Raw genomic sequence first — 12,318 nt, forward strand, 5'->3', positions numbered from 1 at the left:
TCCGTTCGACCCTCCCCCCTATACGAGCATGGCTCGGATTGCCCTTTTTTGTTTTTTGTTTAAAAAAATCATGGTCTTAGGTGTGACGAAAAATAAGTGGCCTAAATTCGTTGAGAAAACAGGATTTGGGGGTACCCTAGGTTTGGGTCCTTCAGTCTCTGCCCCCCCCCCCCCCAGTGAAAATCCCTTAGACGAGGCCCTGAAGAAAACAGTTCAAAGAGCTATTCAAATCCCCAAGATAACCAGTAAGTTATTTATAAAAATAAGCATCAATTTGAAATGGTTCATAGAATACGGATCATAGTAATCTAGCCATATCTCAACTTCTTTCGGAGAGAGAGCTATGCGTTGAACCGCTCCGACATGACAGCTAGCCGTGCGAGTCGTTCCAGTATTGCAGCCAGATGGCGTTGAGGTGGCCGTCCCGTCGGGCGCCTACCGCATCGTACTGAACTGGTGCTCCGGACCGGAGAGCCGCTCGCTGACCAGCCCCTGGGCCGACAGCGTCTCGTCCTCGGCGTGCCGTTTGGCGCGTGGCTCGTCCAGTTCGTCCGCCGAGCGATCGGAGGCCAGTCTCGGCCCGGTGAGCTCCTGAGAGACGGCTGACGGCTCGACGGACGGCCCGCCGCCCACCTCCCGTTTCATCGTGTCAAAGTGGCCCATGCCGCCTCTGAAAACGTCGTCATAAAACCCGCTCGCTGACATTTCGGGCCTACGCTTCATGGGTTCAAAGTGTCCCATATCTCCTCTGAAGATATCGTCATAAAATCCGCTTGCCGACATCTCGGGTCTGCGCTTCATTGGCTCGAAGAGTCCCATGCCTCCCCTGAAAACGTCATCGTAGAATCCGCTGGCGGTCATCTCCGGTCGCCTCTTCGCCGTCTCGAATCCCTCACCAACGGAACCTTCATTAAATCTTCCGCCAGTCGCCTTGTGCATCCTGCCGCCTGCGTGAAATCCTCTCTTCACCGGGGAGAACGCGCCGAAGCCCTGGTTGAAGACGTCGCCGTAGAAGCCACTGGCTCCGAGCCCGTTGGGAGCACGCTTCCAGTTGAGGTCCTCGGAGGCGCCGGGGGCCGACCAGGCCGAGTGTTCGGCTCTCTTGTGTCCCAGCAGACGGCGGAACGCGTGTGGAGGTCGCATGGCGTACGGCGAGTGGGAGTCCAGATCTGTGGGACAAAGAGAGAGAGCGGTCAGTACGGCAGTGTGGGCGGCAGGGCGGCTAGACAGGCGCCGGGTTAATTCTGATGTGATTAGATGCCCGGTCAGTGATGGGATGAGTTAGACCGTAGACGCTCATGCACGGAAAAAAGTGCCACTTGTTACAGCACGCCATGCTGCACCGCTGACTCATCTTCATATCAATTGAGAAATTTATTATGTTTGGCATTATTACAGGCAATTGTAGAGGCAGTCCACTCTACAGCGTTTATTTCTGTCACTCGTAGCCTGCTTTTCTTGCAGTTCGATATCCCTTTATTGTTTTGTCTGGCATCTGACACGCTCCACCATTTTATTGGAAAATGGCCTAAAATGATACCTTTTCGGTGAGTCAGCATATATTTGAAGCCCTCCGACATAGTCATTTGATCTAAGAATGCGCCCACATTTGAATCATTCTACTTCGAAAGCTATTCTTGCAAAGGCAATGGATGGATCATGAAATTGACTGTAGTTTGACATAAAATTTCCATTCCTTGCTCTATTGACGCCACAAGAAAACTTCGAAACTGGCGTTTCTACACTAAACAGGACAGAGGATGGCTACCATCCCCTGTCCCTCCCGCCCCCTCACCTGCCCACACCCACACTCGACCTGCGCGCCCCCAATCTCAGTATACCGGCGACCTCAGGTGTAGCACGTGACTGATCAGCCGACAGCCAGCGGGCTATGAGAGGGCGGGGCTGATCGGTAAGGCCGATCAATCGAACGACGATCGTGACGCATAACATCGCATCAGCCGTAAATGGAACATTATCCACAGGGGGCCCAAACAATGCCAGCAAACAATCTGCGCTGCCGGCTAACCTTCGGGAGGGCTGACCCATCATCAATTCTGCTCTTGGCCCGAAGGCGCTCCATGAAGGCTGTGGTATGGGATAAATATAGCAATATTTTATTGTTTTATATTACATGAGTGATTTGTAGCCTTCTCGATGTGCAAAGCCTACATATTAGACTGGATTCATAAGGCATGACTGAAATAAGCATTGACAGAAAAAAACTTTTTTTTTTGTCCTGGTAGTTTGTGCGCAGCATAAATCGAGGACAGCACACATTCATCCCCAGCCTTCAAGTTCACCCTGAATCGTAACGGTTTTATTACTGTTTGCCCTGTAAGTGGGCATTGATCCACTTTATCATGACGACGAATGATGCCAAACCTCCTCGGATACAGAAGCAGGCCCTGATTGCATCGCAAACATTTGGGTGTTTGTCTTTTCTTGTACATATTCATATACATCTGTGCTATCAGAGGCATATTGGAAAGAATGGGAACTAATAATGTATGACTGAAGGGAAGCGTTATTATCGTGTTTGATATCACAGCACATTAGACAGCAAAACAATTATTAGTGCTTGATTGAGCATAGCTCATTGTGCACTGGATCGTGCCACAAATTGCAAAGATTGTTAACCTTCTGCAATCAATTCAGCATCAGAAGTGTATCCAAAATGTACACATTCTTCAGTTCATCGCGCATGTTTGTGATAAAACATGCATTGGCATTCGTATGCCTGGAAGAACGCTTAATAGGGAGAGAAGGAGGAGGCATTTGTGAGCGACACAAATGCCTCCTCTCACTCACAAAAGTGAGTGGTTGGTTGGAATAAAATCGGGCCCTGCAACCTTGTGCGCACTGCATGCACGCAAATTCCTCAGGCCCCTCCCCAAGGTAGTTTATGTTTACCTAACAGGCGGCAGATTCAGTATGTGACTGGGCATTTCAAATTGATGGCCTCGTTTGAAGCCCGTTTCTGTAATCAGCGTGCTGATCGCCGCCTGAATGCCGAATTTGCCGCCATTCTGCCGCCGCGGCCCACGCCGCCGGCCTAACACAGTTGAGCGGCCTTCAATCGGAGGAGCGCCGCAGCGGCTCTTCGGCTCCCCTCGACGCGACGGTCCGCCACACCTCGATGGGAAGAGTAAACCGTACAGTACGGCAGTCAAAGTGTCAGCAAAATGGAACAGTATAACTTGTGGGCCTTTCTGCTTGGACTCAGGACTATTTGAACTATTGCTGATATTTTTGTCACAATTTTTGCGAAAAGTAGAAGTTTAGCGCTACATATTATTTGATTATACTTTATGAACGGATAAACAATAAACGGCGTATGCATTCTGATCTTCAACTACCTGGCGGCGCAGTTTCTACCGTGCAGCTAGCACTTGGAATAGCCACATGTGACTCAGTTTCATGTGATACATTGGTAGCGTACGGAGTCGACATTTTATGATGTAATAGGTATGATCTATTTTAACTATTTTATTGCAGCATTGTGGTGTACTTTTGCATATTATGTAACTGACGTGGGTACCAGAAAATCCATCTTATGGAGGATCCGAATAAACTATCTGTATCTGTATCTGTATCTGTTCTCTCTATCTACCTTTATTGGTCCCCTTGGGCTGTATTTGCGTTTCTGACAGTCGAGCAAAGCCTCGTTCGTTAACCACGACATATGACCGCGATCACGGGGTCACTATAGGGATGCCCTTCAAGGTGCTATTTTAGAAAACAGAAGGTGAATTTGTGCAGGGCTGGTATGTAACTACGTCGGATCTACGTCTCACCTCTGAGTGGCAGCACGAGCGCCAGGACTGCGCCCGACTGCAGACAGAACAGGATCCACACCAGACTGGACGGCATCATCTGCGGTAGGACAGGGCTCACTATCACTTCAATAACATGCTGAAGGTCCATTCAAAGCCGCAGAGATAGTCAGTAGGTTAAACGTCAGACAGCAGAGTACAAGCTTCTGGACAACTTATTGTATCAAAACTGGTAACAATGGTCAAACTGTTTGTCTCAAACGACATTTCAGTGACTTTACACCGGGGCGTGATCGGCCCGAGCTTCGAAACTACATACGTTAAGATTTGACAGGCATCAGATTATCAGATTATTGGTGGGTAGTCTAGCCTTGTTTTGAACATTCCCAGAGCTGAAATAGACATGTGCATAATTCGATATAAAGCTCTTAGAAATAATGATTTAGCATATAGTGGTAGGTTTTTTCATCTTAAAGTCAAATCGGGTATTCTTTTTCTTTTTAATGGATGACTCGAACATGTGTTAATTCATTTTGATAGTATTTTGGTGCCAGCCAGATGATCATGTGGCTTTGGCTAGTCACACATTTAGAACACTAACAACTCTGGGGAATGGTGCATTGCCTTGGTTATCAAGCATCCACAAAGCAAATTGCCCCTTCTGTATGTCAGGGTCCAGGAACTGGCGAGTATTCCTCATCGTAAAATGAGGGATGCTTAACAATTCATTGTCTTATTTCCGCCATGCATATGAAATTCGGTCCATGTTTTATGCGTCCTGTAAGCATAAACAAGGCACGACAATCAGTATGATGATACTCGCAACCATCAACAGATGTATTGCACGTGCATTTAGCACAGTGAAGTACACACTATACGTGACTACAAGGACAAACTGGAAACGCTGATATTGTGCAAACGACATCATCAGCACTTATGAACTACCGCCCCATTTAAAACGACGGATGGTCCCCCAGCAAAGCATGGCCAGTAAATTCAGAAGTAACTGTGTGTCCGGCATTCCATTAAATAAACCGTTTAATATCGGTCATCCTCCAGCCGCAGCTGACGGATCGTTCCCTGACGGTCGTTCGCTCCGTCTCACTGTGCAAGGAATACAGTGCAGAGGTCACACAAAAGAAGGTCACCGGTGCCCATTATGCCTGTGGCGTTGCCGCGCGCGGGGGCCGGTATCTGCGAGCCTCTGTGCCTAGGCGGACGGTACGCGTAACGACCCGCAGGATCCAGCTCATCACGGCGGCTCGCCAGCATTACCGAGAGCATTTTCCCGCCCGCGGAATGGATCGGATGGTTTGCTGTAATGCCGGAGCGGACAACCCCATGGCAGGGCCTCCTTGCAGACGGGTTAGCAGCCTAATGTCGCTTAATGGGATGTCCTGTCCTCGGGCAGGCTAAGGTCGATGTCTGCAGGGCCATTTCCTGCACTTACAGGCGAAATTCGAACCAGCTGTGTCTACTTGCTAGAAAATGGCATTCCCGGTAGGTTGACAGTATCAGTGGCCCACTTGGATTAAGTAGTGAAGTGTTTTAAGATCTCTAACAATGTGCTGAGACAATTAAGTTAAGGCTGGAGGTCTCTCCGAGAATGGCACAAACCTTCAGGCACAGTTGGAGTAATGACCCGTTATCTGTTTGAATAAAACTTTGATAGTCTTACTGTTTGACGAGATAGTTCGTGAGCCATTCTTGAGTCTTAACTTTCCGTAAGCTTTGTTAGTGACTTGTTCTCATTGTTATGATGGGCTTATTCCGCACATGCAATGAAACGCCATCCGCTCGACCAACGGTCTCGTAAATGTTTGCAACTAAATACCTTGATCGCTCCACCGAAACGCTCTTTACGAGAATGGGTCGTCATCAGCAGCCTCTTATTTCGACATGAGTAGGAGCAAAACTATCTTTTCCAATCAGTTACTAAGTGCTGCTCGTTTGCCTCATGATAGGCTGTGGCAGGTCACTCAATTACACGCTGTCCCTGGGTTCCATCGGCTGGTCAATGACCTTGTCCTGATCTGGTGCGATATATTTTCTTTCTTGTAAGGACACTAAGCCAACATGTTAACGCCCACAAATGCTGGGCTCTGCTCCTGCCTCCCCACAACCCAAGCGCTGGCGAGAAATGGTGCAACGTAATACCTTAAGGTGCAACTTATGTATACTCGAACCCAATGGGTTGGAATAATATTCAGCTCTTCGATGCAGTTCCCAGTCATCTTTACTCCAGCGGCATTGACGTTAGGGACTTGAGGCTGGAAAGCACCAGAAGTGCTTGCATAGTGGGCCGCCATCCTAACCTTTCGGCCACTTTAACCGGTCAGCGGCTAGTTTGGTCGATCGACCCGATACGTGGTGGACTGTTTTCCCTGGAGAGCTCGGCTGCTTTATTCACTTCTCTCTTAAATCCCATGGGGAAGCAATAGCTCAAAGGGAAAGGAGTTAGCTATTGGCGCAGAAAAGTGCGTGATTGATTTATATACCATCGTAGGTTGTTTTTAGTGAATCTGAGTTGTTGATGGATTACATAGTGCATCAGACCAGGCAGCATAATCCATAGAATACTCGAGCGCGATGTTTGTACAGTGATTTCAAATTCACCTAGAATGTTTTACATGTTTGTGTGTGTGTGTTTTTAAGGCAGCCAGAAACCAAATCTAGTTAGTTTAATTCCAGGTAGGTACCAGTGTTTGCCAGTTGGAACGAAATTGCAATGCATGAGGCTCATTAATTCGTGTCTTGCGCCAAGTGTTATGGTATTCCATTGTTTTCATGAGACATTAGATAGCGTAACTCTTCAGCTGTTTTGTAGAAGCACAAGTACGGCCCTCCAGGTATTAAGTGGTTGTTGCCAGCATCACAATAAACGATCTGCATTTATGAATATGTCTAGTGTCTGTTGAAAACCATTGCCGAAGTGTGTGCACGAACCATCTTCTCATTTCTATTGAGTCGTTTTAGAGGAGTGTCTCTGTCATTCGAAGTTATTACACCAAAAGCACATAGGCTAACCAACCACTCTTTTGCTGGAGGGCCGTACCTTTCAAATGACCTTTCAATGCATATTTCACATTAAAGAATGCCAGAATAAGACTCGTATACCACTAAGACATCACTTCTCACAGATCGGGAAGAACCACCTATAAAAGGACATGAAGCTTATTCCACCCACCAGACCTAAATGGGGTCTTTTATGTCCTTCCATTAACCCGGCACCGCCTAGGCTATTTCCGTACCCACATCAGCCTGGGGGGGTCGGATCCGACCCCCCCTGTTATCTCGAGAACCAATGGTCGTATCGAGCCCCGCGAGGCGGCGTTCGAAAGGTCTCTACGAGACCTTCCCAAAGCACTCTTAAGATTTTAAGATTGAGGTCAACTTTCGGGTCAAGGTCAGGTCAAAGGTCAAATTCAGGGGTTTTGCATGATTAGGCTTACGGACAGCGGAATCGATAGCTGCTGCTCGAAACTCACCACAAATGACCTCAAAGACCTAGTGAAGGTACCATGTGCGTATAGGGGTCATACTAAGTACGGGTCAAGGTCAGGTCAGGTCACGAAAGGTCACGGTTTTCACTTTCTGCTACATGGGCGTGCGACACATGTTTTATGGCTTATTTTTGACGCCAAATCCGATGGTAATGGTTATATGTGACCCCACGTCACTGTGCTGGTGATAAGTGTGCATTGAAAGCATAAAAAATCGTTTATACCATACATAACTAAACGAGGGCTAAGAAAAAAGTCAATTTTTCAACTTTTTATTTTTGACATAAAAATGCACTTTTCTAGACCAGCTTTGTCCCAGAAATCTAGTGGTGCCATTTGTTTTCACATGCGATGTTCAGAAGTGCCTCTAATTCGCGAAAATGCTGATGACGTCACCATGCCCTATGCATGTTGGAGCTATTTTTTACAATTTGGGGGTCAAAAATCAAGATAAAAAGTTGAAATTTGGGACATCTAATGTTCTAATAGAGCTCTATAACATATATTCCGGTTTTTTGGAAATTCTCAAAATTTTGGATTTTATTGGCTGTTTTCCAAAAAATATAGTTTTTTGAGTTTTTAGGGGTGAAAAACGCATTTTATGGAAAATCCGAGATAGCCATTTTAAAGAACTCGTTGAGTTGCGTCTTTTCATGTCCTTAATTTGCAATTTGCTTAAAACCTCGATTTTTGGGGATCTTTTAAACATTTACCATTTTTTGACTGAAAACGCCATGTAGTTACATCACTAAAATCGATATATCTCAGAAATTTTTGAAATTTTTTTCTTAAAAATTGCACAGGAGACGTCAAATTGATGGGGGAGAAGGTATGCGAAGTTTCAAGTTGATAGCGCAAGCGGTTCATGAGCTATTCAAGAAAAACGGAGGGGGGGTCGGATCCGACCCCCCCAGGCGGTCGCGGGTTAAGTCTCCATTCCTCTCCATCTACCGCAGTGCCTTCATATCGCTCCATTTACTACATGTCTCAAGAGATGATCGGGTTACGCCGGGACGAAGACCAAATGCCTAAACCATTATCTGGCATTGATGGACATATATCATATTACACGAGTTTCCTCTTATGACAATGCTGTCATGTGAAGGTGAACAGAGGATGGCCTTTTACGCAGCTTTATAGATGCTGAGATGAATGGTTTTCGAATGCATGCATTGATGCCCCAGGCAGGCAGATGTACGCAAGAATACAGGGCGATAAATCTGAGATTGTCAAACGAGGAAAATGAAATGTGTTCATGAAATTTAAAAATGAGGCCGCAGTGGGTAATTGCAAGTGGTTTTCTTCAGCCTCATTTCTGAGTACAAAGGAGTGTAGGGCTCTGCTTATTTATTTCCTTTTCTTTCGACGGGAAAAGGCTTCTATCTTAAATCTTGTATGAAACCAGTATAGCGCCTTTTGGGGCGACTAACGGAGCGAGCGAGGGGGTGAGTCTTGCACGTGCGAAGTTTCGAGGGGGTACCTCCAACTGATTTGTGCACGGCACCCTACTGACCGGTTTCTAGCGATGTGCCAAATTTGAGCACAATCGGCCTTAGCCGTTCTCGAGATCTGGGAGCGGCACCCTGCACGTGCGCACGTGCGAAATGGGTCCCAACTGACCTGTGCACGGCATCCTGCTGACTGGTCCCTAACCGTGTACCAAATTTGAGCGCCATCGGTCCAGCCTTTCTCGAGATCTGGAAACGACCCCTGCACGTGCGCACGTGCAGCAGCACCCCAACTCTGGCACATGGATATGCACTGCAGTGCTTAGTGGGTGCCTACCTACATGCCACTTTTCAGCGCAATCGGCCAAGTAGTTACCGAGATATTGCAACAATTACAAAACTGACACCTCTTCGTTTTGCACGTGGCACGTGCTTAAGGGGTCACCCACATGCATCGGGAATAGTCCAATACTTGGTAGAAGGAATGAAGCTAGTAGCTACCCTACAAAAATTACCACGTGTAAATCGGTCAAGTGGTTGCTGAGATATAAGCCTCGCAAAAGCGTCCGCACGGCCGGCCGCTCATACTCAGAAATTTCCGTTAAGGAAAGACTCCGCTCGCTTCGCTCGCTCCGTAATAATTTGCTTATTTAAACCGTACGGAACGACTTTTAACTTTGAGGACACCATTATGCCAAAATGGTTATTAATTCACCCGTTCTGTAAAAAGACTGCATCTTTAACCCGGCGGCCCCTGGGCCTCCGCGTCACCCGACTGCCGCTTGGGGGAGGCATATACCGGGTGGCTAAAAAAACGTTCCGAACTTTGGAGGCCTATATCTCAAATTTGAGTGTAAACAACGAGCCAAAATTCTCATAAAGTTTGCGTCACTTCGTTGCGCATTGGTATGCCAAATTATAACACTCTATCATCATTTTCAAGCCAGCAATCTTATGTTGAATTAAGTAAGACGTTTTTGCTTTTTTTGCTTATGTTGGACGGTAGTAAAGATTGGCTTAGACGTACCATGTTAGGAAAAAGAAAAGAAAAATGGAACGTGAATGAAACCAGCACGTGTGTTGTTGTTTTAAATATTTTTGTCCCACTTATGTGCCGAATATTCAAATACTGAGCCAAAATGGTGTTAATGGATGCAATTCGTTTCAACACTAAGTCCTGTTTCGAGCAGAAGGAGTGGCACGGTGCATGGGTTACTGCTGATCGCCCTCCCTTCAAGAAGATCAAACAGTAAATCGACCGAATGAGGAAAAAAGATAGAGGGAATGTGCCACCCTAAGGCCTGAACCATCAGTGAGGCTAGTTGCCAGTAGCAGTCATGGCTGCAGGCCGTGGTACCGAGATGGAAGTGGCCCGTTCACTCACATTTTTGGTAAACATCAGAGCAAAAAAGTGATTTTTACATGGCATGCTAGAAACACAAACCGTTTAAAAAGTAATTGACCGAATAACATAAAAATAACACAATTTACCGAAAATATACGCTGCATTGACTAGTAGAAGTTTCAATGTTGTGTCTTTATCATTTTCTGAGAAATGTTGATTTAAAGTTGGGAACGTTTTTTTCTGGGCCACCCGGTATGTAGTTGCCCCCCCCCCCCTTACTTCTGCGATGATATCGTCGCAACGCGAAGAGATAGAGAAACGAAACACTGCACACATCTTTCTGAATACCTGGCCGAGTTTGCGTCCTAATTTGGTGTCGATTCTATTTGAAATGACGTCGCGGTGACGTCAGAAGTCAAAATATGTATAGATTTGCGACTCTCAGTTTCCTCACAATATATCCGATATACAAGACCGAATACAAAGGACCGATTATTGGTCAGGAACCAGTTAGAAGTGTACTTTGATGTTTTAGGATGACAGCAGGTGCTGTTTAGTTCATTTACAGTTGAGTTTCATGCTTATCGACATCAGAAACAGTCCATATCGGAAAACGACAAAACTTTATGACGTCACTTTGACAAGCGCTACAACCACCAAACTTTCCTCAAACATTGTCTTATGGATATTCATTTGAAGCTTTGCCCAGTTTCACGTTCGTAGCTGATCAGGTTTCTGAGATATTCCACAAAAAGTAAAGGGGGCACCTTTATTCCACCCAGCGGCTATTGGGAGGAAATATACCACAGTTAGCATGGGGTTTTGAACTGAAATAGCAGCTTTTATAGCTTGGACTAAGACTATCACAGATCAGGATCTTTACGGCCCAACTATCACCCAAGGCAACGATATTCCAATTCTTGTTCCGAAATCATTCCCTTACGCAGGAATGTTTCCCTTACGGAAGAATGCCTAGAATGCAGCCACCTGTGGCAGAGGCCCACTCCCAGTTGTCAGCCAGCCAGCATGCTGTTGGTCGGAGATAGGTATTATGATTGGTCAATGGGCAATCAGCTTCCTCTGCACACAGAAAAATATTAACACCGTTAGCGGTGTAATTGCACAGTACATATCTGAGCACTTGAGGAAAGTTAATTTAATCCCTTCCCCGCTTAAATTACTCGCGCTTCTAAATGAACACCAGGAAGAAGGTAATAGAACACTGTTAGGAGGGTTGGGTGTTTTGCTACATGTAGTAAAACACCCAACCCTCCTAACAGTGTTCTATTACCTTCTTCCTGGTGTTCATTTAGAAGCGCGAGTAATTTAAGCGGGGAAAGGACTAAATTAACTTTCCTCAAGTGCTCAGATATGTACTGTGCAATTACACCGCTAACGGTGTTAATATTTTTCTGTGTGTGCAAACACTATCTAGCCCCTGCCATAGATGGAAGATATTTTCCCTATAGAAAACATTTTTAATTTTTTCTCCTTGTTCTTTTTTCTATAATCATTTTAAGCATGAAAACTCACAAACCGTAGCAAAATACTAATTTGAGGAAAGTGATTTGTTTGCTTTGAGTTGAACCCCATTATACAGACTAAAAAAGGTAACAAACGACGGATCTTAAACCAGAATCCCACAACCCATAAGCCAGCGTTCATTGTCGACCACCGATACCAGCGCACCTATCCCTGCTGTCCATTCGTCACCTCGCCACCCCTCACCTCGGCCGCTGCTGGTCTCCGGTCAGGTCCGATCGGGTCGGGTCTGGTCGGGTCGGGTCTGGTCAGCCGGGACTGCCGGTGGCACCTCCGAGCGGTGGCAGCCCCCGCCTCTGACTGCCCGGATCGGCCCGCCGCACGTCCGTCTGTCCGTCGGCCTGGGTCGCCGCGGGGGCGGACCAGCTCCTCGGATCGGACGGCCAAATCGGCGCCGTGCGGCTCGCACAGCGGTGGTCGGCGCACCCCCCCCCCCCATTTCACCGGCCCACTCCAAACCAAATCCACATGAAGCACCAGCGTCTTATCATATACCTATGCGAGGTAGTGAGAGAAACTGTAGAGTGTAAATATTTGTTAATTGTGATGTAAAATCCAAATAAAAAGGGAAATATGGCATAGTAATTGGTAATGAGACTATCATAAGCTGTATTGTTTCACAAGACTTTATATTCTTGTCTAGCATGCTTAGCCAACGTAAATGTTAACCCTCGCCCATGTAGGGGGGGGGGGGGGTTGGTGCA

General features: G+C 46.5%; 1 protein-coding gene across 1 annotated transcript; it reads right to left on the minus strand.

Moving 5' to 3' along the window:
- Positions 1 to 204: 204 nt before the first annotated feature.
- On the minus strand, positions 205 to 11,899 carry LOC122389926. The gene is made up of 3 exons (XM_043382431.1): positions 11,801 to 11,899; positions 3,798 to 3,876; positions 205 to 1,169 (listed from the first exon to the last, which is right to left on the minus strand). Exons 2-3 carry the CDS (start codon positions 3,874 to 3,876, stop codon positions 436 to 438), a joined length of 813 nt encoding a protein of 270 aa, XP_043238366.1. The 5' UTR covers positions 11,801 to 11,899; the 3' UTR covers positions 205 to 435.
- Positions 11,900 to 12,318: the final 419 nt, after the last annotated feature.

This window comes from Amphibalanus amphitrite, unplaced genomic scaffold, assembly GCF_019059575.1.
Source record: "Amphibalanus amphitrite isolate SeventyFive unplaced genomic scaffold, NRLGWU_Aamphi_draft 000376F_arrow, whole genome shotgun sequence".
In the NCBI taxonomy this organism is placed as follows: domain Eukaryota; kingdom Metazoa; phylum Arthropoda; class Thecostraca; order Balanomorpha; family Balanidae; genus Amphibalanus; species Amphibalanus amphitrite.

Excerpts from the sequence above, each read along its gene's own strand:
- LOC122389926 (XM_043382431.1), bottom strand. The coding sequence starts at position 3,876 with ATGATGCCGTCCAGTCTGGTGTGGATCCTGTTCTGTCTGCAGTCGGGC. Across the intron at positions 1,170-3,797 it reads GCTCGTGCTGCCACTCAGAG|ATCTGGACTCCCACTCGCCG; the intron begins GTGAGACGTAGA and ends TTTGTCCCACAG.